This window comes from Cetorhinus maximus, chromosome 8, assembly GCF_964194155.1.
Source record: "Cetorhinus maximus chromosome 8, sCetMax3.hap1.1, whole genome shotgun sequence".
NCBI lineage: Eukaryota > Metazoa > Chordata > Chondrichthyes > Lamniformes > Cetorhinidae > Cetorhinus > Cetorhinus maximus.
The window spans coordinates 130,753,503-130,779,689 of record NC_135886.1 but is presented as its reverse complement, the minus strand read 5'-3'; the positions used below and the strand labels follow the sequence as shown (position 1 = coordinate 130,779,689).

General features: G+C 44.8%; 1 protein-coding gene across 1 annotated transcript; it reads left to right on the top strand.

Annotated features, from left to right (window-relative positions):
* The first annotated feature begins 1,243 nt into the window (after positions 1–1,243).
* slc25a43 (solute carrier family 25 member 43) lies at positions 1,244–22,701 on the top strand. Its single transcript, XM_078547642.1, has 5 exons — positions 1,244–1,584; positions 6,708–6,949; positions 9,980–10,152; positions 11,918–12,052; positions 21,007–22,701. The coding sequence occupies exons 1-5, from the start codon at positions 1,313–1,315 to the stop codon at positions 21,223–21,225; spliced, it is 1,041 nt and encodes a 346-aa protein (XP_078403768.1). The 5' UTR covers positions 1,244–1,312; the 3' UTR covers positions 21,226–22,701.
* Positions 22,702–26,187: the final 3,486 nt, after the last annotated feature.

Genomic DNA, 26,187 nt, shown 5'->3' with positions numbered 1-26,187 from the left:
ATACTTGAGGGACAAATATCGAGTGGGTAGAATTGATTTGCTCTTCTTTGTAACTGCTGCTATGGGATCTTTTAATTCATCTTGAGGGCAGACCTGGTTTACTGTCACGTCAACAAATTCAGCACTTAAGCGTCAAGCCTAGATATTGTGCTCAAATATGTGGAGAGGGACCCAAATGCAGGAGCTTCTGACTGAGACCCACATGTACAATTACTGAGCAGAGGCTAACAGTTGTAATTGAGGATGAGGATTCTTAAATTCAGTGTTTCTGGAGATAGGGTTGCCAACTGTGATTAAATGTATTCCTGGAGGTTTCATCACATGACTTGACCCCAGATTCCAGCCATTGCCCAACACATCCATCCTGGTGATGCACTGCCTTCCCACACCAATTGGAAAGCAGAAAGACCCATTACCCAGTTGGCTGATGCTTGACTGTCAGCCAAACAGCCTTTTTCCTCCCCATTTTCAATATTTTTTAGATCTGGTAAAGAGAAATGTTCAAAGGAAATGATAAAAAAAAACGATTTTTTTTTAATGTCCCAGTGATTTCTCTCCAGGGTTGCACACAGCAGTGTCCTGGAGATTGACCCCCAATTCCTGGAGGCTCCAAGCCAATCCTGGAGGGTTGGCAACCCTATCTGGATTTGACAAGTTGTGGGTTGTAATTCTTTCGAGTACATTCACAGTTCTTGGTTTCCGGGAGTGGGACATGAACCCACAGATTCAAAGGCTAGGGTGCTATGAACTGAGCCACAGCTGACACCTCAAGTTGTGGGTTGTATCCATCTAGACCTGGTGAGATTAGCAAGGGCGTCGAATGAGCTAGCCTATCCGGTGGCAGCTGGCTTTTGCGGGTGATGTCCTAGTGGAAGAAAGACAGGGGTAATTTGCATAAAAGAAAGCCCACTTTCTTTCTGGAATGGTTTGAGTGGAACAGGAGGTTCAGCTGGGCGAAGCATGTTCTGCAATGTGTCCGAGCAACACTGGGATTTCTTGTGCTTACGGCACCTGGACGGCCCAGCGGATATATTTCGGTCTGTAGACAGGAATGAGCAAACTTGCTAAGATCACTCGTTGTTCAGGAGACAGGTCGACATCAAATGCATGAAGGTCCGATCAGAACTGATATTTTTACACCCACCCCCCAACCAACCAACCGAAACACTTTGGAGTGGGAGCTTTAAACGTCAGCCAGTCCTGCCCCCATCTCCCCATCATCACCAGTCGCTTCCTGCATTGCATTGCATGATCGCTAAAATTATAGCGGCCTCCGACATCGAGCCCTGCAGTGCTGTCAGCCCGCAGGAGGATGGGGCTGGGCGAGCGGGACTCCAGGATAACTTACTGCCAGGGCCTGGGCTGCGGCGGGGTGGCCGGGCTGCTCAGCCGCTCCCTCACCTGCCCGCTGGACGTGGTCAAGGTGCTGAGCCAAGTGGGCACCTTCCACAGCAAGAGAGGATTCCTGAGGACCTTCTGGACGCTCTCGGAGGCCGAGGGGGTGCGGGCTCTGTGGAAGGGGAATTGCATCGCCTGCCTGCGCCTCTTTCCGTACAGCACCGTACAACTTTCCGCTTACAACAAGTAAGGCAGACCCCCTCCCCACCCAACCCACCATTGCGCTGCAAGTTAGAGAATACACGGCTTGAAAAGCGGTTGTTTGTGGGCTGGGAGGTGGAATTTCTTCACCCAGTTGACGTGTTAATTTCAAAAGTACTTTTCATTTGGTGCAACTTTTAACAGCAACTTTTCTTCTGTTAAAAAAAACTGAGTTAAGGAAACGGGGGGTGGGGGTTGGCGTGGGTCGAGATAATTTTCTTCATGTTAACTCGGATTGCAGTGGGGGTAAATTGAGCTGAGGTTAAGGCCGTTCACTGATGTTTTGCCAGGGGCGATGTGATCACGCCTTCCTCCACATCCAATCCCCGGCTTCGCCGTCGCTCGGCTGACACTGGCGGACTGTGATGGGACATGAGTTTAGCTTCCGGGTAGGGATTGGCACGTTTGCAAATTGATTATAAATAGACAACTGGTCTGCGGGGTAAAAATGGGAAGTGACAGCTTAAAATTTCGAGTGCAGCAGAAGGGTTAATGCTTCTCCCACCCCTCCCCCAAAAAATGGCCACAGTTGCTGACACACACCCCTGCTGTACACTTCCTGTCTCTTTATAGATAATAAAATATTTCACTTGCCCATCCGTGCAATTGCATTACAACGTTAGGGACAGGAGGAGGCCATTCAGCCCCTCTGTCCTGTTCTGCCATTCAATATAGATCAAGGCTGATCTACACCTCAACCCCCATTCTCCTGCCTTTTCTCTTTATCCCTTGATCCCATTACCCAATAAAAAATCTATCAAATCTACGATAAAAGCAAAATACTGCGAATGCTGGAAATCCGAAACCAAAACAAAAATTGCTGGAAAAAAACTCAGCAGGTCTGACAGCATCTGTGGAGAGAAAGACAGAGTTAACGTCTCGAGTCCGTATGACTCTGTCTTTCTCTCCACAGATGCTGTCAGACCTGCTGAGTTTTTTTCCAGCAATTTTTGTGTTTTTGTTTCTATGAAATCTGCCTGTCTTAAAAGCTTAATTTACCCCAGCATCCAGAATCTGTTGGGGGAAGAGAATTTGACTACCTTTCATGTGACCAAGCACTTCCTAATTTCATTCCAGTGAGTATAACTCTAAGTTTAAAATAGTATCCCACTGTTCTGCCTTACCCCATCAGAGGAATTAGTTACTCTGTATCTACCCTATCCCATCCATTTACAAATTGTCTCTTAAATGATTTCCAGGCATTTTTGCCTCCACCACACTAGAGTCTATTTATTTCACATCTTGATTACTCTCTCTTTCACGAGTTTGCCCCCCTAGTTCAACCACTATGGTTTAAATTAAAGGAATCTACTTAAAAATAATCTCTTAAAAATATCCAGCAGACAAATTTTGGGTTCCAGGAATATAAGGAAGGGAGAAATTTGCAAGGCTATTGGCAAACAGCGGGGTTATGGATTCAATTGGATAACTGGTTCAAAGAACTGACACTGACACAAAGGGATAAATGGCCCTTTCTGTTGAATGTATGATTCTATGGTCGGATATCTGAAGGGAGAATTTAATCTCACAATATGATGTGGTAGTTGGGGGGGAGATTGAAGCAGAGTGGTAATGTCACTGGACTAGTAATCCAGAGATCCAGGCTAATGGGCTCATGAACATGAACTGGGGACATATTCAAATCCACAGCAGCTGGTGGAATTTAAATTCAATGAATATAAAGCTAGTCTCAGTAATGATGACCGTGAATCTATCATCGATTGTCATAAATACCCATCTGGTTCACGAGTGTCCTTTTGGGAAGGAAATCTGCCATCCTTGCCTGGTCTGGCCGACATGTGACCCCAGATCCATAGCAATGTGGTTGACTCTTAACTGTCCTCCTGAAATATTCAGTTCAAGGGCAGTCGGGGATGGGCAATAAATGCTGGCTTTGCCAGTGACAATCACATCCCATGAAAGAACAAAGGGAAAAAAAGCTGTTTTTAGATGATGGCCTGGAATGAAACCACCTGCTGGTGTAACAAAGTTCCAGACACTGGCAGGTATAGGTTCAATCCTTGGTCTATGCTAAGATAACTCCTCTCTGCAGTTGCAACCCTCATATTAGTTTCAGTGCCCTAAGCGAGAGAGAAAAGTTTCCTGCTCTTGAGTGCTAACCAGCAATTCCTACTTGAAGTGCATTTGTGGGGAGGGATGAGATTGTGCTCAGTCAGAATGCCTTTCATGGTCAAATAGCCTGGGTTCAGGTGAAGGATAGTGAGGTACAGTGGTTCCTGCATATCCCAGGAAGAGTCAGTCTTCAGGAAAGGAGAGAATAACTACAGAGAATGAATGGGTCTACATTTAACTGGTGTCATTCACATTAGCAGATACATTTGTCTTGTTTTAACTCTTTGTCACTAATTGTGAGTGGGATTTGTTTGCTACATAGTAACTTGGTTTCTGAGACAACATAAATTCAACCACCTTTTTGTGTGTGTACTTGACATCTCTCTGGTATGGTTTATGAGAAATATTTTAATATCCTATGATGGAAAAATAAATTCACACAGGTTCTCGTATCAGAAAAAAAGCTGCTCTTTTTTTGATTGAACATTTACTGTTTCACTTTCTACAATTTCCAGTACAGGATAATTTGAGTGTTTTTATTCCTGCACCATGCAATGTTGTTATAAATAGAAAGCTAAAACTGAACCAGTTTGTTTACTGCTCCACTGCCTGCAATATCTTTAAATATATACTTCATTAAAATGAGCATCCGGTAAAATATGCTTGATTACTCACAAATTAAGACTCTGTGAATCACTAGAGTGCTGAGTTTTTGCTGAGTTCTTGGTTCTCGTGCTGCTTAAGCCTTGTTGCATTAACTATTGAGTCACATTGATGGTGGAAAACCAGCCAGATGACATAAAGCAGCAGAAGACAGTCCCAGTGATGTGAAAAACTCTCTCACGTGTTACGGAATTCCTGATGAGGCCAGCTTGCAATGTCTGGTCACTGAGAAGTCGCAGTGGGAATAAAGGGTTTCCCTTATAAAGTTACACCACCACTAGGTTCTGTTGAAGAGTCATACAGACTTGAAACGTTAACTGTGTTCCTCTTCGCAGATGCTGTCAGACCTGCTGAGTTTTTCCAGGTATTTTTGTTTTTGACTAGGATTTGCATGTCAGATATACATAATTTTTTTTAAAAGGATAAATATTTGTGCTTGGTGGCTGATAAATGTCAGTACTAACAATGGAACACTGGTGACCTTTTGCCTAGCTAGGATTTTGGAACCCTACGACAATTATTCTCAAGAACCTCCCTATCCAGCCTGCTGCTTCCCATTCTGCAACCTGGGTATTTCACCATCCAAAAAGTGGTGGCAATTTAAAATTGTTATCCTTTATTTTCAAATTCCATACCCCCCCACCGCCCGCCCCACCACAACTGCCCCCTGGGCTCATTCCTCCCTATCTGTACCACATTCCAACAATGACTACGCTTCATTGGCTGTAAAGCATTTTGGGACATCTTGTGGTCATGAAAGGTGCTATATAAATGAAAAACTTTTTACCTCTGTAGCCTTCCCCAGCCCTCTACAATCTCTGCATTCCTCCAGCTCTGGCCTCTTGTGCATACCTGATTTTAATTGCACCATTATTGATGGCCATGCCTTCAGTACCCTGGGGCGTAATCTCTGGAATTCCCTCTCTAAATGCCTCTGCCTCTCTCTCTTTTAAAGTCACTCCTTGAAACACACCATGTGATCCAGCTATTGGCCATCTGTCCTAATATCTCTTTATGTGGTTTGGTGCCAAACCTTGGGATGTTTTACTACATTAAAAGGCACAATATAAATGCAAGTTATTTCCAAAACCTGCTTTAATGAAGATTATTGGCTTAAAATAATGAATGGCAAGGAGATGGGCACTTCCATCAAGGAAGGTGACTACCCTGACACCTCTGACAAACCAAACTGATTCCCTAGACTTGAGTGGATTCTGCAAGGTCATTAAGTTCCTGCAGTAATGCAGCTCTGGATCACCAAATCGCCATGGCTGGAAATTAGGACATGATTACCCAGGAGTATGTCAGTATTGACCGGGGATTTCCTCTCCACCAAACTATGACACGCACAGATTTGTAAATTCCTGTCTGAATTGGGAGATTCCTGCAACAAAATTGAAAGGGCAAATGAGACGCATAGCTCCTCCACCAGTTCAATTGTTTTGAGGGGAAGATGCCAGGATATATATTTGTACCTATCCTTTTTATGGATCTTCCTGTGTGTTGCACTCTGATTTGTGATAAACTCCCCACTTGCAGGAACTTTAGGCCAATATGGGAGCAGAGCTTTGTTATGCATCAAGTGGGTAAAATGTCTATTATATTTTTGTATGTGTTTAGACAAAAAAATAAAGTAACATGAATTAAACATTGGCTTCAGCATTAACTGGAGATAAGAATATTTTTTAATTAGCAAATTATGATGACTCCAACTGACGCAAACTATCCTGGATAGATAACTCACTAAAATGCAGGCGTTCTGAGTATTGGCTACCCTCTTTTTAAAGATACAGTTCATAGAACCATGTAGCACAGAAGGAGGCCACTCAGCCAGGTCTCCAATTAGTCCCACTCCCCTTCCCTTCCCCCATTACCCTGCAGTATTTTTTCCTTTTCAAATATTTATTCAGTTTCCTTTTGAACGTTATTATTGATCTGGCTTCCATCATGCTTTCAGACAGCGCATTCCAGATCACAACAACTCGCTGCATTAAAAAAATAATCTCATCTCATCCCTAGTTCTTTGGCTAGTTTAAATGCCCACCTTTAAATCTGTATCCTTTGGTCACGGACCCTTTTGCCACTGGAAACAGTTTCTCCTAATTTACTCTTGTCAGGACCATTCATGATTTTGAATACCTCTATAAAATCCCCTCTGAGCCCTTTCCACTCAGAGGAGAACAACTCCAGTTTCACCAGTGTCCGCATGTAACCGATGTCCTGCATTGCTGGTATCATTCGGAAAAACAGGATTCTTATTGTGTCACCTAACTATTGATGGTCCAGATTTTTAGATGTGCAGCCTGGAAAACTGATCCAAGTGACAACTGTTCCCAGCATCCCTTTTGAGACATTGTCTGTTTGTTTCCCAGGCTTGTGAGCCTCTTCATGGATGACTTTGGCCACATCTCCCATTGGAGTGCCATTGTAGCAGGGAGCCTGGCTGGGATCGTGGCTGCCATCCTGACTTACCCAGCGGAGCTGATCGAGACACGTCTGATTGTTCAGAACGGCACGGCTCCCACCTACAGAGGAGCCATCCACACTTTCCTCACCATCTACACCAAGGAGGGATTCCTAGCACTTTACCGTGGGGCTTCACTGACAGTACTGGGTATGTAGACAAGACCTTCAGGACAACAAGAAATGTCCTGTCTTTGTAGATTGGCTTAGGAGCAGGAGGCCTGTTGTTGAAGATGCTTAGTTCATCCAACAGATAGCGAATTCAAATATTGACAGATTTTCAGCTGGTCCCGTTGAGGGGACTCTACAATTAGCCTTTATTAATCAGTTAGAAATGCATAGTTCAGCTGAGGTTCTCACTGCTGGTTACTAATTATCAATCCTTGTTGCAAGTGCAGCTGAAGACAGGATCGGGCCCTGACCTCGACCCCTCCCCTAAAAAATGATGGCCAACGCTCACTGTCAATGCTGTCACGTGATGAATGGCCACTGGGGCAAGGTGGCCAGTGTCCAGGCGAGGAAATGGACAGGGGTGAAAATTGATTAGAAATGTGCATGGGAAAGTGGAGTAATTGAAAGAAGAAACTAGGAGGGTCAGGTAACTGATATACTAACAGACTCTACCATTCTGACTGGGAGGACATGGGGTCGTGGTGAGTTTGTGATCTTCTGCGAAGCTGCCTGTGGGCAACACCGCTGGAAAAGAGCTCGTCTCTAAAAGGAGAAGGAGAATTGGACAGAAGGTTAACTCTCATTGCACAACTACCCTTCCCTTAATGGAGCTTTTCACAACTGGTTACAAGTGGATGTTCACAGGACATCTACTTGGGTTCTCAGTCAGAGCCTGGTGAGGGGGACCTGGAGAGTGGGAACTCAGAGAGGAGAAAAATATTTGGAAATGAGTGGGGAGAAAAATGAAATGGGTGAGAAAGCAGAACATTTTTTTTAGGATTGGCCTATTTTGGCCTATTACGGGATTACTGTCTTATTATCAAATTTCCTGGTTCCATGCACATTAAGACGTTGATTTTCCAGTTGGTACATTAGCCTTGTCAGGGAAATTCCAGGGAATCTGCAAGGTGACCAGATTTTGAGAACTTGAGGCAGAAGCACAGTGCCTTGAGAACTATGTATTCTATATTTCCCTGCATTTATTGTCTTATTACCAAGGTAGTTCTGTTGCTGCAATAACAGTGGATATGACTTATTTAACAATGGGAGTGCTGTTTTATTGTGAGGAGCTAACAGCCTGGTTCAGAAGTTGGGATAGGGTTGGTTCTTGGGTGTATGCATTTGAGGGCATGCCCAGGATTGTATCATATATCATCCACAGGGCAGAGACTAGAGACATGAACAGAAAAATCAGCACTCTTGGAACCGGACCAGAAACATTGTCTTGCAGCCAATAACTAATTAACTCTTCAAATCCCTCCATGGTTTCATCCCTCCCTATCTCTGTAACTTTCTCCGGCCCTATAACCCTCCCAGAGATTTATGTTCCTCTTGTGGTTCCCCACTTGCTGAACCATTTGTGGCTGTGCCCTCAGCCGTCTAGACCATAAGCACTGAATTCCTTCCCTGGACCCCTCTGTCTCTCTCTCTCCTTTAAGATGTTCCGTTAAGCCTACCTCTTTGACCAAGCATTTGATCATCTATCCTAACTTGGTGTCAGTTTTTGTCTGAGAACACGCTCGTGTAGCACCCTTGGGATGTTTTATTATTTTAAAGGCGCTAGATAAATGGAAGTTGTTTTTGTAGTTGAAGAATGTTACTGGTGGAGGCTTGGCACCAGGTCACCATGTGAGGCGGGGGATGATGCAAAAAGAACTTAAGAGTGTGCAAGCGTATTTATCGGCACGTGTTGAAAAGCGAAGATGATTTAGAAAATCAAAACCAGAGAAAAGCAGAGTTTGAGAACCAAAGCAGTGACATTATCTGTAGTTACCAGCCCATGGAAGTCTGACTTGCTGTACTATGCTTCAGGATAGCTTGAGGTCATGAAAAGTGCAGTGAAAGTACAAGTTCTTACCCTTCTTTATAAATTGGCACGAAACTTGCAACCTAATCCTTGCAAATATTTTCAAACTCCTCCTGTTCATACTTCCCCATCCACAGTTAGTTATGTTTTAGTCAGGTATCCATTGATATCATTTATGGACTGACTGCATAATTACATTAGGTCTAGACTAGACTAGAACAAAGAAACAAGTGATACATGTGTTAGAGATCTGCCAGTCGGTACAATCAGGACAGTATCTATCCACTTAAATTCAAATACTAAACAAATATCGTACAGAACTTCAGCAACGTTTGTTACCAACCAAGGTGTTTTTATTTAAATTGATAATTTATTTTAATAACGTAGGAAATAGGAGCAAGAGTAGACCATTCGGCCCTTCAAGTCTGTATTGCTATTCAATAAGATCATAGCTGATCTATCTCAATTTTACCTTCCTGCATTATCTTCATACCTATTTTTTCCCTTATTCTTTCATGGGATGTGGGCGTCACTGGCAAGGCCAGCATTTGTTGCCCATCCCTAATTGCCTTTGAGGCTTGATGAGCCATTTTGCAGGGCATTTAATAGTCAGTCACTTTACTGTGGATCTGAAGACTCATGTAGTCCATTCTGGGTAAGGATGGTAGATTTCCTTCCCTGAAGGACATTATTGAACCTGGCGGATTTTTACAACAATCGATGAAAGTTTAATGGTCATCATTACTGAAGCTAGCATTCAATTCCAGATTTATTAATTGAATTTTAAATTCCACTAGCTGCCATGGTGGGATTTGACCCCAGAGCATCATCCAGGCCTCTGGGTTGCTAGTCCGACGACATTACAAGTATGTCACCATCTCCCCATGTCCCTTGATTCCCTTCATATCCAAAAATCCATTGATCTCAGTTGTAAATATACACAACGACCGAAAATTTGCAGCTCTCTGGGGTAGAGAATTCCTAAGATCCACAACCCTGGGAGTGAAGAAATTTCTCCTGATCTCAGTCCTAAATGGTCAACCCTTTATTCTGAGCCTGTGCACCTGTATTCTAGATTTCCCAGCCAGGAGAAATGTTTTCTCAGCATCTACCTTGTCAAGCCCCTTATGAATTTGATATGCTTCAATGAGGTCATCTCTCATTCTAATTTTAATCTGAGAATTCCTGTATTTCCTTTTCCAGGAGCAGTACCCTTTTCCGCAGGTTCCTTTTTAGTCTATATCAACCTGGATAAACTCTGGAATAAGCCCAGCGTGAAACTCACTCCTCTCCAGAATTTTGGGAATGGCTGCCTGGCAGCAGGTGTTGCACAGACAATATCCTTCCCTTTTGAAACTGTAAAAAGAAAGATGCAGGTGAGTTCTGAGCTGTGCTTATACAGTTGGAAATGTGAATAGTGATTTGAGCTGTACCTGAAATCTTCTGCCTACACTGTATGGTTGGGTACATTTCCCCTGGTACTCTAGTCAGTAACTTTAGCAATCCACTTTTCTTGACATTCATTCCTCATCTCCTAACAGCCATTAATTGTGAATTCCTAAGGCATTTTTGACGTGTGTGGGTGTGGTTTGTGTATGTATGTGTGTGGGTGTGGTTTGTGTATGTGTGTGTGTGTGTGGGTGTGGTTTGTGTATGTGTGTGTGTGTGGTTTGTGTATGTGTGTGGGTGTGGTTTGTGTGTGTGGTTTGTGTATGTGGGTGTGGTTTGTGTGTGTGGCTGTGTTTCCAGCGATGTCCACCAGTCTGTGCTATTGGCCCATTCCTCTATCAGAAACCTGCGCCAGTGGCTTTTTTTAGAATGAGAAGCAGCTGCTCGACGTTTTATGATCTAGTTACTTGTTGCGTTTGCAGCAAATGATAACGCGATGTAGATGTAGTTGAAGTATTTAATCACCGGCTCGAAACCAGGAGGATGTGATTCCAAGCTCAGGGGGCTTCCTTCACTCTGGTGTCCTGATTATAAAGGTGCTTTGAAGGTCAGTCAAATCGTAGCTGGCAGACAGCAGCCAGGCTAAGTGTGCTGACCCAGTGCCAGTATAATTGAAATTTGCCTCGTTGTTGAGTCCATTGCAGGCTCTAAGTCAGATTTATTCTAAAAAGAAATGTACCATCAGGTTTTCCAGTAGATTTCAAGTTTGCAGTCAGCACCATTTCTAAAGTTGCAGCAAAATCAAGTGGTGTGTCCAGCAGTACCTGCACTAACACTCAGCACATCCGTACGGGGCAGCAATGCAGTTTTTGATATTGGGGAATGTCCGGGGCCTGTAAACTAAAGATGTAATTGCAACTTTACAGCACCAGTGCATGTATGTAGTATTTCTCTCCATTACCTCTGAGTGTTTTAGATGTTCCCAGCAATATAAACGGGTTAAATTTCCAAGCACAGAAGATTGAGACTGGTCCTATACCAACCAGCATTACAGTAACAAACAGGAGATAATTTCCATGTCAAGTTTACCCCTAATTATACACCAAAGTAAAACAGGCCTGTGATCTGTCACTGTGCTATCCCTGCATTATGGTTGTAATTTAATCAGGCTTAATAACCAGAATAATTTCCATCCAACCTGCACTCTAATTCATATGGATGAAGCATAAATAATTCAATTGCCCATCTCATTCAGGCCAAGAAATCATTCACTTTCATCCATCTCATCCCATCAGCTGCTCAAACCCTCATTTATGATTCCTTCGCCTCCAGACACGGTTATTTCAATGTTCTCTAGCTGGCCTTGTGTCTTCCATCCTGTGTAACCTCCTCCAGCCCTGCAAATTTCCCAGAACTCATGTTTTCCTCCAATTCTGGCCTCTTGCGCCTCCTGATTTCCTTCACCCCACCATTGGCAGCCATGTTCTCTGCAGCCTGATCCCAAAGCTCTGGAATTCCTTTCCTGCCTTCCTCCATCTTTCCTCTTTTTCAGATGTCCTTAAAATCCCCTTGACTTAGCTCTTGCCCCTTTGACCAAGCTTTTAGTCATTTGTTCTAATGTATCCTCCTGTTGCTTGTTTATGCTCCAGTGGAGTGCTGTGTGATGTTTTGTTACAGTACAGGCAACATCTAAATGCAGTTTGAGAGTTCATTCTTGGTTTCCGTGTGTGAACACCTTACCTGTCATTCTAGGCACAGAGTCCCCTGCTCCCCCACTATGGAGGTGTTGATGTTCATTTTACTGGTGTTGTGGACTGCTTCAAGCAAATTATGAAGACAAAAGGTGTTCTGAGCCTGTGGAATGGTCTCACAGCCAATCTTCTAAAGGTAATAACTGTCTCTGTGAACCCAGCAGTTGGACGGGTGGCAGGAGAAATGTATTAATTGTGTTGTACTGTAAACATTAATAATGTCCTTGATTTCTCTCTGCTCAGTTCAACTACTACAGCCAATATAACACCTGTTCATCTAAATGAACAAAAATCCATTAGACCTAAAAACTATCCTTTTGTTGTTTAACTTGGTATCAGTATATTCTGAGCTGCTATTTAATACAAAGGCGTAGAGCCAAGAGCCAATCTCTCTCTCTCCAGTTGTCCCCCTCTGGAAGTCTTCCCCTCTCACTCATGCTCTCTTTCTCTGTGTCTTTCCTCTTGTAAGACGCTCCTTAAAGCCTACCTCTTTGACCAAGCGTTTGGTCATCTGACCTAAGATCTCCTATGTGATTTGATGTTAAATTTTGTTAAGATAACACTCCAGTGGATCACCTTGGGTACGATGTTGTACAAATGCAAGTTGCTGTTATAGTTATTTTTAAAATTTCACAGCAGTAATTAATATACTTTTTTTTTAGCTCAATGATTTATAAACAACTGGGGAAACTTGAATATTGTACAAATATATTACATTTTCTGAGATTTAATTCATCTGATGGTTCAGCCAATGTATTTGGTGTGAAGTTGTGCTAAACAAGCTGGGAAGACCCCACATTCCAACCCCGGTCCGGGTTAAGTTAGCTAGCCTCAGATGTGAAGGTTCTAGAGACTTTGTGCTTGGCTTTAACAGCTCTGGATTGAGGAGAGGGAAAAGTCAGCAAGGATGCCTGATGGCCATCCAGTGACACATACTAGATGTCTGTAGGCCACTGCAAGGTCAACTCAGCCCCACAGTTGACCAACCTGCCAACACTCTTATCAAAGCTCAGTATTTTCTTTTATTCATTTTTACAGGATGTGGGTGTCACTGGCTAGGCAGCATTTATTGCCCATCGCTAATTGCCCTTGAGAAGGTGGTGGTGAGCTGCCTTCTTGAACCGCTGAAGTCCATATAGTGTAGGTACACCCACAGCGCTGTTAGGGAGGGAGTTCCAGAATTGTGACCCAGTGACAGTGAAAGAATGGCGATATATTTCCACATCAGGATGCTGTATGGCTTGGATGGGAACTTCCAGGTGGTGGTGTTCCCATGTATCTGCTGCCCTTGTCATTCTAGGTTGTAGTGGTTATTGGTTTGGAAGATGCTGTCTAAGGAGCCTTGGTGAATCTCTGCAGTGCCATTGCATTTGTAGATGGTACACACTGCTGCTACTGTGCATCGATGGTGGAGGGAGCGAATGTTTGGCACCCCATCACAATCAAGTGGGCTGCTTTGTCCTGGATGGTGTCGAGCTTCTTGAGTGTTGTTGGAGCTGTACTCATCCAGGCAAGTAAAGAGTATTCCATCACTCTCCTGACTTGTGCCTTGCAGAAGGTGGACAGGCTTGGGGGAGTCAGGAGGTGAGTTACTCGTCACACGATTCCTAGCCCCTGAACAGCTCTTGTAGCCACAGTGTTTATATGTCTAGTCCAGTTCAGTTTCTGGTCAATGGTAACCCCCAGGATGTTGATAGTGGGGGATTCAGCAATGGCAACACCAACCTGGGTAAGCTGCAGTGGGATATGGGAGCCCATGAAACTCAGGAGTTACCACTTTGACAAGGAAAGGTGTGAGCAGAAAATCAGAGAGCAAGGATTGAAACGTTTTTATTAAAATTGAGAACTTTTCAGGGACTGTCCAAGGTGTTACGTTCTGAAGGTTACTGAATAAGATGTCAGCCTTTGTTCAGTGCCTCTCGCCTCTTGAATCTGAAGTCCGTAGGTTTAAAGGCTGACTCTAGCCAAACACTTCACTGCCGTATTGAGGGAGTGCAGAATTATTGGAGGTGCCATTTTACAGATGGCAAAATAAACTGAAGCCCAGCCTGTCTTCTCAGGTGGACATAAAAAATCCCATGAAACAAGAGCAAGGGAGTTCAACCTGGTACCTGGCCTGGATTTACCCCTTCAACCAATATCAATAAAACAGATTGTGATCAATGAAGGCCCCCTACATGAAGAAGCGAATGATAGCTCCCTCAAGTGCTCAGTCACTAAAAGCATCACTTAGTACAAAACTGAATTCATATGGATCATGAGGGCCCATGATTTGATTGCTGGTCACTATAGGGTCTCATTCACTGGTGGGCATTACTACCTGGACTAGAGAGAGGAGTAAAATCAGCCAGGGTTCACGCTCCTGTTCACTGTCCAGGGAACCCCAACTGAAAAGTACCCATCAGCTGATGAAAGCATCATGCTTGGCTGTGATGCACACAAGAGTTGAAGAGCTTGCCAATACTCAGGAAGATTAGAGGATTAAATAGAACGTACACAGAAATAGGCCATTCAACCGATGTCTATAACAATTTTAATGCTCCACAGGAGCCTCCTTCTAACCTTATCAACATATCCTTCTATTCCTTTCTTCCTCAATTGTGGAAGTCAGCAAGAAACAGTAGCTTGTGGTTTTCTGTTTCTGCACTTACCGCTCTCACCGTAATAGGAACAGGAGTGGGCCCATCAGCCCCTCGAGCCTGTTCTGCAGTTGGTGAAAATTCACAGGCTGACCAGCACAGGACTGGAAAAGACAGTCAGGAGAGAAGGCAAGGGCATGGAGCGAAACTATGGTGCAGCTTGTACCATCAGACCCACATTATGGTCTCTGTGTTGGGACAGCAATATTGGGATGAAGTTCAACGCCTGAACAGTTTTAACTGCTGTGCGAGGATTTACGCAGCATCAGGCCACAATCAAGTCAATATCAGTTTGTTCTGGTTTCACACTGTTGCAAGTTTAAAAAAATGCTGCATGACCTCTGGTTGGCGTAGGTGGCCTGGAGTTACTGGCAAACAGCAATGAATCCAAATGTATTTTTCCATGAGTTTGACTAAAATATAGAAGGCTGTATGAAGAATAACTGAGCATGAGTGTTGGCAAACTATTCTTTGATGGTGACTATGTTTTTTGCCTATTTATACAAAGCTTAAAATCTGAGGCCAAAGTATTGGGTTTGTGCTTCTGAGTTCTGGACTCTTGACCCATGACCCAATTTCACCAGGAGCTCAACTGACTTCCTAATGGATAACCCAAGGCATAAAACTGCCTTTAATTTGATTTACATTACCATTACACCATTACTCTTAGAGAGGAATAGTGCTTCCATAGAAACTACAGCACAGAAACATGTGATTAAGTCCAACTAGCCTTTACTGGTGTTTATGTGACATACGAGTCTCCTCCCATTCCCGTTGCCTCATTTCAACATATCTTTCTATTCCCTTTTCTCTCACACACTTGCCTGGTTTCCTTTGGAAATCATGTGAGCTATTTCACTCAACTACTCCTTATGATAATGGGTTCCAAGTTCTAACCACTCCCTGGGTAAAGAAATTCATCCTCATTTCCCTATTAGATTTGTTATTAATCCTAGTTTTGAGTTCTCCCACAAGTGGAGACATTGTGTCCTGATTTACTCTATCCAACTTATTCATAAAAGACCTCTATCAGGCCAAAAGTGTTTTTGCAGATACCTCAGTTCTTGTTATCATCCTTGTAAATTGTTTTTGCACTCTGTCCTTTTTTTTAATAGTTTGGAAAGCAGAATTGTGCACAGGACTGACTGGGGTGTGATATGGTGTAAGAAATGGAAAGTTCACATTGGTACAGGAAGTTTGAGTTGGGGTTCATTGGCGGGATGGTGTATAGGAAGCTTCAATCTGGATCCAGCAGAGCTCTCACGGACATGTGGGTCCTGAATAATGACAATTGGAAGACTGTCCTAATCTCAACATTGACATTCCTTGATTTGATGAGCGTAACTACATAGGTCTACGATATGTTCATTAAAGTAAAATGACTAATATCACCTGCAAGTATCTCCATCTTTGGGAAAAGTTCCAGGACCTGACAATGTAGGATCAGAAATATAAGCCCTTCAGCCTCTTCCACCATGCAGTCAGTTGATCTGTACCTTAACTCAGAGCTTGCAAGCTGGATCCTAATACATGGGAGAAGAAACAATCTTGGACAGGCCCAAATGGAGATGTCGCTGTCATCAAGCGATTTTGACTTTTGAGGAGAACTGAGTCAAGTGTCTTCAGGACAAGTGAGTGTGGCACAAAGCCAATGCCTCCATCCACCCCTCCAACACTGACTTCGTATGCAGTATTTGCAGTTGATTATGCAAATCAAGATGCAGCTTAATGTCATACATGGGGCGACAGCAGCCTGGACTGTACACTGTTTTTATTTCTTTGCCAAATACTCATCCATTGGAGCAATGGGTTAGAATTCCCAGGTGCTGAGGCATCTAGGTGTTCTGGTGCATGAGTCACAAAAAGTTAGTATGGAGGTACAGCAAATAACTAAGAAGGCTAATGGAATACTATCCTTTATTACAAGAGGAATTGAATGTAAAGGTAAGGATGTTATGCTTCAGTTATACAGGACCTTGGTGAGACCGCACCTCAAATATTGTGTGCAGTTTTGGTCTCCTTATTTCAGGAAAGATGTAAATGCATTGGAGGCAATTCAGAGGAGGTTTACTAGATTGATGCCTGGAATGAGTGGGTGTCTTATGAGGAAAGGTTAGACAGACCGAGCTTGTTTCCACTGGAGTTTAGAAGAGTGAGGGGTGACTTGATTGAAGTATACAAGATTCTGAACAGTATTGACAAGGTGTGTGTGGAAAGGATGTTTCCTCTTATGGGTGAGTCCAGAATTAGGGGGCATTGTTTTAAAATTCAGGGTTGTCCTTTAGAGATGAGGAGAATTTTTTTTCTGAGTGTTGTGCGACTTTGGAACTCTCTGCCTCAGAAGGCGCTGGAGGCGGGGTCATTGAATATTTTTAAGACAGAGGTAGATAGATTCTTGTTAGGCAAGGGAATCAAAGGTTACCGGGGATAGATGGGAATCTGGAATTCAAAACACAAACAGATCAGCCTTGATCTTGTTGAATGGCGAAGCAGGCTCGAGGGGCTGAATGGCCTACTCCTGCACCTAATTCATATGTTCACATAACTCCCTTTACCAGCCTTAGTTCCAAAACCCTGAATATCCCGACCAAAGATCTACCGATCTCAACCCTGAACAGCCTAGCTCAAATTTTAATGGTTTTGGAACGGGAAGGATTGATTCACTTATGTACCACTAATTAGGCCACTCACCGTCAGGACACGTGGGCAAAGCTTCGCACATGTGTCTCTAACAACTGCAACCAGGCTTCAGACAATGTCATCGGGCCCCTGATTTGCATAAAGTAGAGGCTGACTGTCTGAAACAGGCAAGTGTTCTGGCTGCCTAAGATAAGGCCCCTTTAAAAATTGGCAGTGGCCAGGGTATCATTGTTGACAATCAGCCTCATTGTCTCTCAATAAGTGATACACAATAATAGAGGAACTAAACGAGGAAGAAAGGTAGGGGGCAGGATTTTCGGAGCGGCGGGCGGGCCCGGGAGCAGTGTGGGAAACAGCCCACTCCTTACGATCGGCCCCCAACTGCGATTTCTGGGGCGGGGGCGGGAGGAGGGCGAGCGCTGAAGTCAGCCCGGGCGTGGGGTAGCGTGCAATGAAAGCCCCCTGAAGACAGAGAGCTGCCTCAGGGAGCTGATGTACTTTTAAACCAATGAGTAAAATTTTTAAATTTCCAGAAAAAATGTCCACACAGCGGACTCACTCACCTTAACATGTAGAATTGAAAAATTCTGCCCCCAAATTTTTATTTTTCTTAATTTAATTACGGAAACCTCATCCCGCCCGTGGATGAGGTTTCCTCAAAAACCCGAAAGGCCGCCTGGCCGATTCGCCCGCCCTCCAACTGTAACGTTGGATGGGCAGCGAAAAATACAGGTTAATTAATTGATTAATGGCCTTTATAAGCCCACCGGAATATTGCGCAAATGCGTGATGACGTGTGGACACTCGCCCGACGTCATCGCGTGCTATTTCCCGCTCGGGCGTGTTGGGCACGTCCCCACGCGCCAAGTGGAAAATCCTGCCCAGGGAGTGTGATCATTTACTGGGAGAAAAATGATATTCCGAAGCTAGAAAGATTTAACTGTAAAGAGAAACTAAGACTTATCAGATTTCCAGCATGTGTATGGAATCTGTGTGGATGTCATGTGGAATTACAAATGTCATATGATGACCCAGTGGTGGGAATTGATTCAGTCCCAGTTGTTAAGATACCTTGGAAAAGCCTGTTTTTTTTTCATTATTCGTTCATGGAACGTGGATGTCGTTGGCCAGGCCAGAATTTTATTGCCCATTCCTAATTGTCCCTGAGAAGCTAGTGGTGAGCTGCTTTCTTGAACTGTGGCAGTCCATGTGGTGTAGGTACACCCACAGTGCTGTTAGGGAGGGAGTTCCAGGATTTTGACCCAGCAACAGCTAAGGAACAGCGATATATTTCCAAGTCAGGATGGTGAGCGACTTGGAGGGGAACTTTCAGGTGGTGATGTTCCCATCTATCTGCTGCCCTTGTCCTTCTAGATGGTAGTGGTCATGGGTTTGGAAGGTGCTGTCGAAGGAGCCTTGGTGAATTCCTGCAGTGCATCTTGTTGCTGCTGCAGTGCGTTGGTGGTGAAGGGAGTGAGCGTTTGTGGATGGGATGCCAATCAAGCAGCTGCTTTGTCCTGGATGGTGTCAAGCTTCTTGATTGTTGTGAGAGCTGCACTCATCCAGGCAAGTGGGGAATATTCCATCGCACTCCTGACTTGTGCCTTGTAGATGGTAGACAGGCTTTAGGGAGTCAGGAGGTGAGCTACTCGTCGCACAATTCCTGGCCTCTGATCTGCTCTTGTAGCCATAGTATTTATATGGCTAGTCCAGTTCAGTTTCTGGTCAATGGTAAACCCCAGGATGTTGATAGTGGGGGATTCAGTGATGGTAATGCCATTGAACATCAAGGGGCGATGGTTGGATTCTCTCTTGTTGGAGATGGTCATTGCCTGACACTTGTATAGCGCGAATATTACTTGCCACTTGTCAGCCCAAGCCTGGATATTGTCCAGGTCTTGCTGCATTTGGACATGGACTGCTTCAGTATCTGAGGAGTTGCAAATGGTGACAAACATTGTGCAATCATCGGCGAACATTCCCACTTCTGGTCTTATGTTGGAAGGAAGGTCATTGATGAAGCAGCTGAAGGTGGTTGGGCCTAGGACACTACCCTGAGGAACTCCTGCAGTGATGTCCTGGAGCTGAGATGACTGACCTCCAACAACCACAACCATCTTCCTTTGGGCTGATTAAGACTCCAATCAGTGGAGAATTTTCCCCCTGGTTCTCACTGACTCCAATTTTGCTAGGGCTCCTTGATGCCACACTCGGTCAAATGTGGCCTTGACGTCAAGGGCAGTCACTCTCACCTCACCTCGGGAGTTCAGCTCTTTTTGTCCATTTTTTTTATTCATTCACGGGATGTGGGCTTCGCTGGCTGGGCCAGCATTTATTGCCCATCCCTAGTAGCCCTTAAGAAGGTTGTGGTGAGCTGCCTTATTGAACCACTGCAGTCCATGTGACCCAGCAACAGTGAAGGAACAGAGATATATTTCCAAGTTAGGATGGTGAGTTACTTGGAGGGGAACTTCCAGGTGGTGGTGTTCCCATCTGTCTGCTGCCCTTGTCCTTCTAGGTGGTAGTGGTCATGGGTTTGGAAAGTGCTAAGGAGCCTTGGTGAACTCTTGCAGTGCATCTTGTAGATGGTACACACTGCTGCTACGGTATGTTGGTGGTGGAGGGAGTGAATGTTTGTGGATGTGATGCCAATCAAGCGGATTGCTTTGTCTATGTTTGAACCAAGGCTGTAACGAGGTCAGGAGCTGAGTGGCCCTGGCGGAACCCAAACTAGGCATCAGTGAGCGGGTTATTTCTAAGCAAGTACTGCTTGATAGCACTGTTGATGACCCCTTCCACCACTTTACTGATGATCAAGAGTAGATTGATGGCCCGGTAATGGGCCAGGTTGGATTTGTCCTGATTTTTGTGTACAGAACATACCTGGACAATTTTCCATATAGCCGGGTAGATGCCAGTGTTGTATCTGTACTGGAACAGCTTGGCTAGGGGCAAGTTCTGGAGCACAAGTCTTCAGTACTATTGCCAGAATATTGTCAGGTCCCATAGCCTTTGCAGTGTCCAGTGCCTTCAGAGTTTCTCACGTGGAGGGAATCTAATTGGCTGAAGACTGGAATCTGTGATTGCTTCCGTTGTCCTTCTCGGTGGTAGAGGTCACTGGTTTGGAAGGTGTTGTCGAAGGAGCAAATGTCGTAATGGAGCAAATTGAAATTTCAGACCAAAAAAAAACCTTAATTCCCATGAACAGGAGTTGGATCAATACATTCAGTTTGCCTCCTGAAGCTGAATTTATGTTAGGCTAATGACCAGGCTCTTTTGCTCTGTGAAGCGGGTCTGATAATCTGTAATCTTTACAATATGAGGCTGTTCTGTTCAACTCATTATTAACGAGCTATTAAGAATTTACCGTGGGGGAGGTGTGATGGGAGAGATGTGGCATGATCACAATGTCCAGATTGGAGCTGAGAATTAGGCTTAAGAGTTTTATAAAATTAAATAAATGCAACAAATGTTGGGGGTGGGGCACGTCCCTGAGCGACAGCTGCTACGTTAGCAGATGTGGATCAAAAGCTTTTTGACTTATCTCTGCATGAAACCTCTTTACAATCCCAAGAGGTGTTCGTAGTGCAGCAGCTCCTCATTACACAGCTCTCCAATGTACTGTGCCCATCAGCGCTGCATAAACTTGCTTTATAAGCTAAATATTATAGCTGCCACAGTAATGGGTGAGCCATATAACAGACCCTCTCACACTTGACTCTCAAGTATACTTGTTGGGGAGACCTGTCATTTTAATTTTTAAGCCTTTGCCTTTTGCCCGCCTGTTTTAATCACTGCTCTTAATTCACAGATCGTTCCATATTATGGTCTGATGTTCAGCACTTTTGAGTTCTGCAAGCGGGTTTGCCTATACAAGAACGGCTACATCGTGTCCCCCCTGAGCTATCGGCTCAGCCCAGGAGTGGACCAGAGCCTGGGGGCCGAGGAGCTCCAGGAACTGAGGAGGTTGATCAGGGAAAAGAGTTTTGACAGCAACCGATCTGCTCTAGGCACCAAATGGTGGGGCTGAGCAAACAGACTGGAGAGGCTTGTGGCAGGATATTTGTTAATCTCAAGAGTGACCATTACCTCGCTACACAAAAGAACTCTTCACTTCAAAGACTGTATACTTCTCCTGTTTGTGTCACGCTAAGTTGACATATCAATCCGTTAGATGCCCGGTTGAATAACACAGATGGTATCTGTTACTGAGCTAACTTGGGTCCTTATTGAATGAGTGGGGCAGGCCAATATTAACGTGCAAGTCTCAAACTTCAATGACTTATCCTGTGATTACCTGAGCTTTTACATGATAGTACGCAAGTTAGTTTTCATTTTACTTGCCTCGTATTCTCGCGATGAAGTGTGGGCATTGACTGCACCCATGAATAGATACTGGTAATAAGAAACAGTGTAAGACTATTTAAGGTGCCAGCATTAGAACAGATGTGAGGGTGAAGTGACACTAAAATCATTTGTGAGACAACAAAAAGGAAACTTGCATTTTACATTGTGCCTTTAACCATAGAAAATTGTGGCTTCGTGGAGAAAATGGACAAATTGATCTGAACCAAAGAAAGATTAGAAGGCGTGAGCATGTACATTCTGGGCATGTAGTTTGCAATTATTAATTTCCCAGATTCTGAGAGAATGCAATACTCCTGTATCACAGTACTGATGTTTACAGATGAACTCAGCATTAAAAGAAAAAATAGCCTAGTGAACAAAGGAGAGAGAAACTGAACTCAACGTTTGTAGACGATCTTCTTTAGTTTCTCTGGTCAGCAGAGTTCCACTCTATGACCTTGTCTGAGCACATGTCTGAAGTCTAAGAAAATTATTAAGGAACCAAAGAATAGAAGGATTACATTCTGAACCAATGCAGTGAGCAAGTGTTTATACCAGTCAAAAATACTGGGTAACTCTCATTGGGTCACAACCCGATCATTTGATTGCACAAACTTGAATTACTTGTTTAGTCTCCCCTCCTCTGTTACAGAGGAATATGAAATAATAGATTTATTTAGAACAAATTACCTTGTGCAGACCATGTAATCTGTCAGTTTCACTGTGTTCAAGCAATAACAGAATCATGCACTGTAATAACTAAGAAATGAATCCAATTTTACATTTAGATTCTAATTCTCCAAGTCAACCACTTTTTATACCCATAATGAGGCCAAAGGAAGAACTTTTTCTGATCATGTTTCCCATTTTTATTGACAGTTTAAGTTATATGTCTATTGCATGTAATAAATGTTTACACATAGCATGTTAAATTGCTGTCTGTTGCAGAGCATCTCAGCATACTTGTACAGTGTTTTATTCATAATACCTCTGTAGGGTAAATGATTTATCAGGATGTGACATCCCATAATAGTTTCTGTAATATTTGTCACTTGTTTTATGTAGTATGACTGCTTTCCCATTTGCCTGATTTTCTAAACACCGTTGTAAATGGTGATTTTCAATGACAGTCTCACCATTAAACCATTTGGCAAATGAATCTGAAGTAATCATGGCATTGCTGCTCGCATGACCCCTACAATGGACACACTTGATTAACAAAATGGTGGCAAGCACAATTTCACTCGTCCACTTCTGGGTTCGCAATTGCACTTCAAACTCCACCACGGGACTGTCTGAGTGTCTCTGCTTTTGGCAGCTTTGGCTATTGGAATGTGGTAACATTTTATGTGAGTCACATATGTTCTGGACAGCAGGAACTTGAATTGTCCCAAGTGTTTGAAATGTTAAAAACAACTTTTGATAGGACACAGAGAAACTATTTGCTCTGGTGGATGAAATCAAGAACAAAGGGGGCATAATAAAACGAGAGCGAGGCCATTTCAGAGTGAAATCGGGAAAGCTGTTTGTCCACACAAAGTGTTGTGGGAATCTGGAAATGACTGCCCCAAAAAGCTGTGCTTGCTAGAGAAAAATTGAGCTTTCGTGACTGAGATTAATAGGTTTTTGTTATGTAGGGTATCAGGGTTATGGAGCTAAATAGAGTTGTAGCGCAGATCAGCTATGGTATGATTAAACGGCAGAGTAGGCCTGAGGAAATTAATGGCTTTCTCCTATTCCCATGTTTCAACTACAAACTTCTACAGGTAGGTGAATGGTACAGGACTTTGATAAATATATCAGGAGTCTGTCTTTATGCACTTGAGTCCAATTCATTTCCTGCAATGGAGATCTCTTCCCCAATCTTTGTAAATTTTCCTCTTAACTGCACCTAATTTTTGCCACTTTTTTTTTTGCTGGACCAATCAATAGCCCTGTACATCTGAAGTGGACTAATGCAGCACTGTATATGTGAAAGCTAAATGGAGGTCTCGATTGATACTGTGAGGATCAGCTTCATCTCCTGTTTTGATATTTTAACATATTTTTGGGTAATCATCAGAGGCAGTAACCCTGCTACTTTTGGCTGACTGACTCAAAGGGCAACGATTTTCACACTGCTGATTGATAAAGATCTTCCCCAGCTGCCAGGGATCACAGCTTGTGATCAGGATGACATCACATTTGTGCGCCGTTGGATAAGAACCAGCAGAGGAAGCACCAGATGGTTTATCGCCCTTCCTAGCATCAGGACCACGGTGCCCCAATTGTGATCAGCTAACTCGGACGTGAGCAAGGATTGAACTCGAGACCTTCCTAGTCTGAAAGGCTTAGTGCTGCACTGCATGTTGCATTTGACAATGAAGCAAATTACTCAAAATATCTGGTGTTACTGCTGCAGTGATTGTTCTTACTACCGTAGAACACTTAGTAAGTCGAAAATATGAGAATTTGATGATAGGTGGGCAGGAATCTGACGATCCCAGGGATACAAACATACCAACTAGGAGCGGGGGTAGGTCACTAGGCCCTTGCAGCCTGCTCCACCATTCAATAAGATCATGGCTGATCTGATTTTAACCTCAACTTCACATTCCCGCCTACATGAAACGCAGCTCCCGAGAACAGAGGGAGTGGGACTGCAATGACTGCCGGGTCCAATGGCGACCTGGTGGCCAGTTTAAAGAGCGCTCCTGCAGCCTTGTAAAGGCTGTGAACCATGGCCAGCAGAAGGGCTCCCCAGAGCGCCGCTAGTGAGCAGGCTAGGCAGGAGGGCAGGTCAGCAGGGCACTGTGCCCTTGGCTTTTCGGATGAGTGCCTTGCTGCCCTCCTCGAGGAGGTGGCAGCACGGTGTGAGATCCTCGTTCCCAGGGAGGGGAGGAGGAGGCCCTCCCACATGACCAAATATGCCTGGGAGGAGGTGGCAGAGACAGTGAGTTCACACGACATGGTGCGATGCGCCTGGGTTCAGTGCCGCAAGCGTTTCAATGACCTCTTGCGCTCAGGAAGGTTGAGTACCATGTTGGCATGGGTCACTTAACACAGCAGTTAGGCTTCCCCCTCCCTGGCCCCCCACACCCCTCAACTCTGAATGCAGTTACTGTATTGAATCATTCACGGCATGTGTCCTTCGCTGGGTGGGCCAGTAGATACTGCCCATGCCTAGTTCACCCTGAGAGGGTTGTGCTGAGATGAGTTCTGCACCTGCTGCATGTGGTAGACTGACCCCCACAATCCTGTTTTGGGGGCGACCTCCAACATGCACCTAGGCACAGTGCTGGAACTCCAAATTCAGGCTGTCAAAGTCAGGCTGTTGAAATGCTGGAAGGGGAACTTCCAGATGGCGGGGCACCCAACCATCTGCTGCCCCTGGCATTCCATGTGCTTGTGTCCTTGCTTTGCAAGGTGAAACTGTGTGGGGGGCAAATGTGATGGAGGCAGCATGTGGGCAAGGTGGGGTCAGCCCTGGCTGCTTGGTGTGAGTGTGCGGCAGCTGCAGGATCACCATTCACTGGAGCCCTGCAATGTTTCACTCAGGTGGGGGTGGCAGGGATGCGATGGCAATCCAGGTACAGGGCAGACTAATCAATGCTCCTCTCTCCTTTCAGGAGAAGACCACACACAACACCACAGAGTGTTTCAGACTGGCGGAGGCCAGGTCCAGTTAGCCATTATTACCAGATACGAGCAGGAGGCGATGGAGCTGGAGAGGTGCCTTTCGCCCAGGTCCACCAGTGGCGGTGAAGCTGGGTAAGAATGGCATGCACTGAGGTCACCATGTCTGTCCCAGCAACCATTCCACTGTTCAATGTTCAGTAATTTAAGCTTCCAACCTGGGTTTCCCATTGATTATGGAAGGATGAGCGCATACTGATCAGGGGGCCAGGCATACACATTGACATTGTCTCCACTTGAACTAATCAAATATCCTTGTTCTTCCTTTCAGCATCACCAGAGCAGAGCCGGGAGGAGGAGGCATGGGGGGGCCTCTAAGACCTGATGGCTCAGGAGAATTACAAGCACCAGCATCACACCATCTCTGCCAGGCAGGCACCAGCTCAGATACTAGAACCTCGGTGGGAATTAGATCATCGGCTAGTGTCCTGGGGCACAGCAGTGAGGGCACTTCACACTCGCTTGAGCTGCAGGCGGAGACAGAGAGTGCCCATGGCTCTGGCAGTTGGAGGACTGCAGGGGACCAGGGACATGTTCAATCAGTGGCTGATGATGAGCCTCTGGAGTTGTCCCTGAGGCAGCAGACGCTGGAAGTCCAGTAGGATCTGCGGGAGGATCCGGCAGAGATACACGAGGCTACGCATGGCATAGTCTCCGTGCTGGAGGAGTCCATGCGGAGCATCAGCAATGCAATGACCCTCATGGCCGAGCGCCATGCTTCCTCCATGGAGAGAGTGGTGACTCTCGTGGAAAGGCTCCTCCAGGAGACCAATCAGGGCTTCCTGGGGTTGCGCTCGGACCCGCAAGCCCTCACAATGGCATTGACCTCAGGTGGTCAGTACCACGTGGGCGATGCATTGGGCACCAAGTATCCCAGCTAGGTGTCCGTTCATCAATGGTGAGCAGGGAGGTCCGAAGCGACCTCACGTCGGTGCAAGAGCTGCCTGTCGTCTCAGCGGGCTCCTCTCAG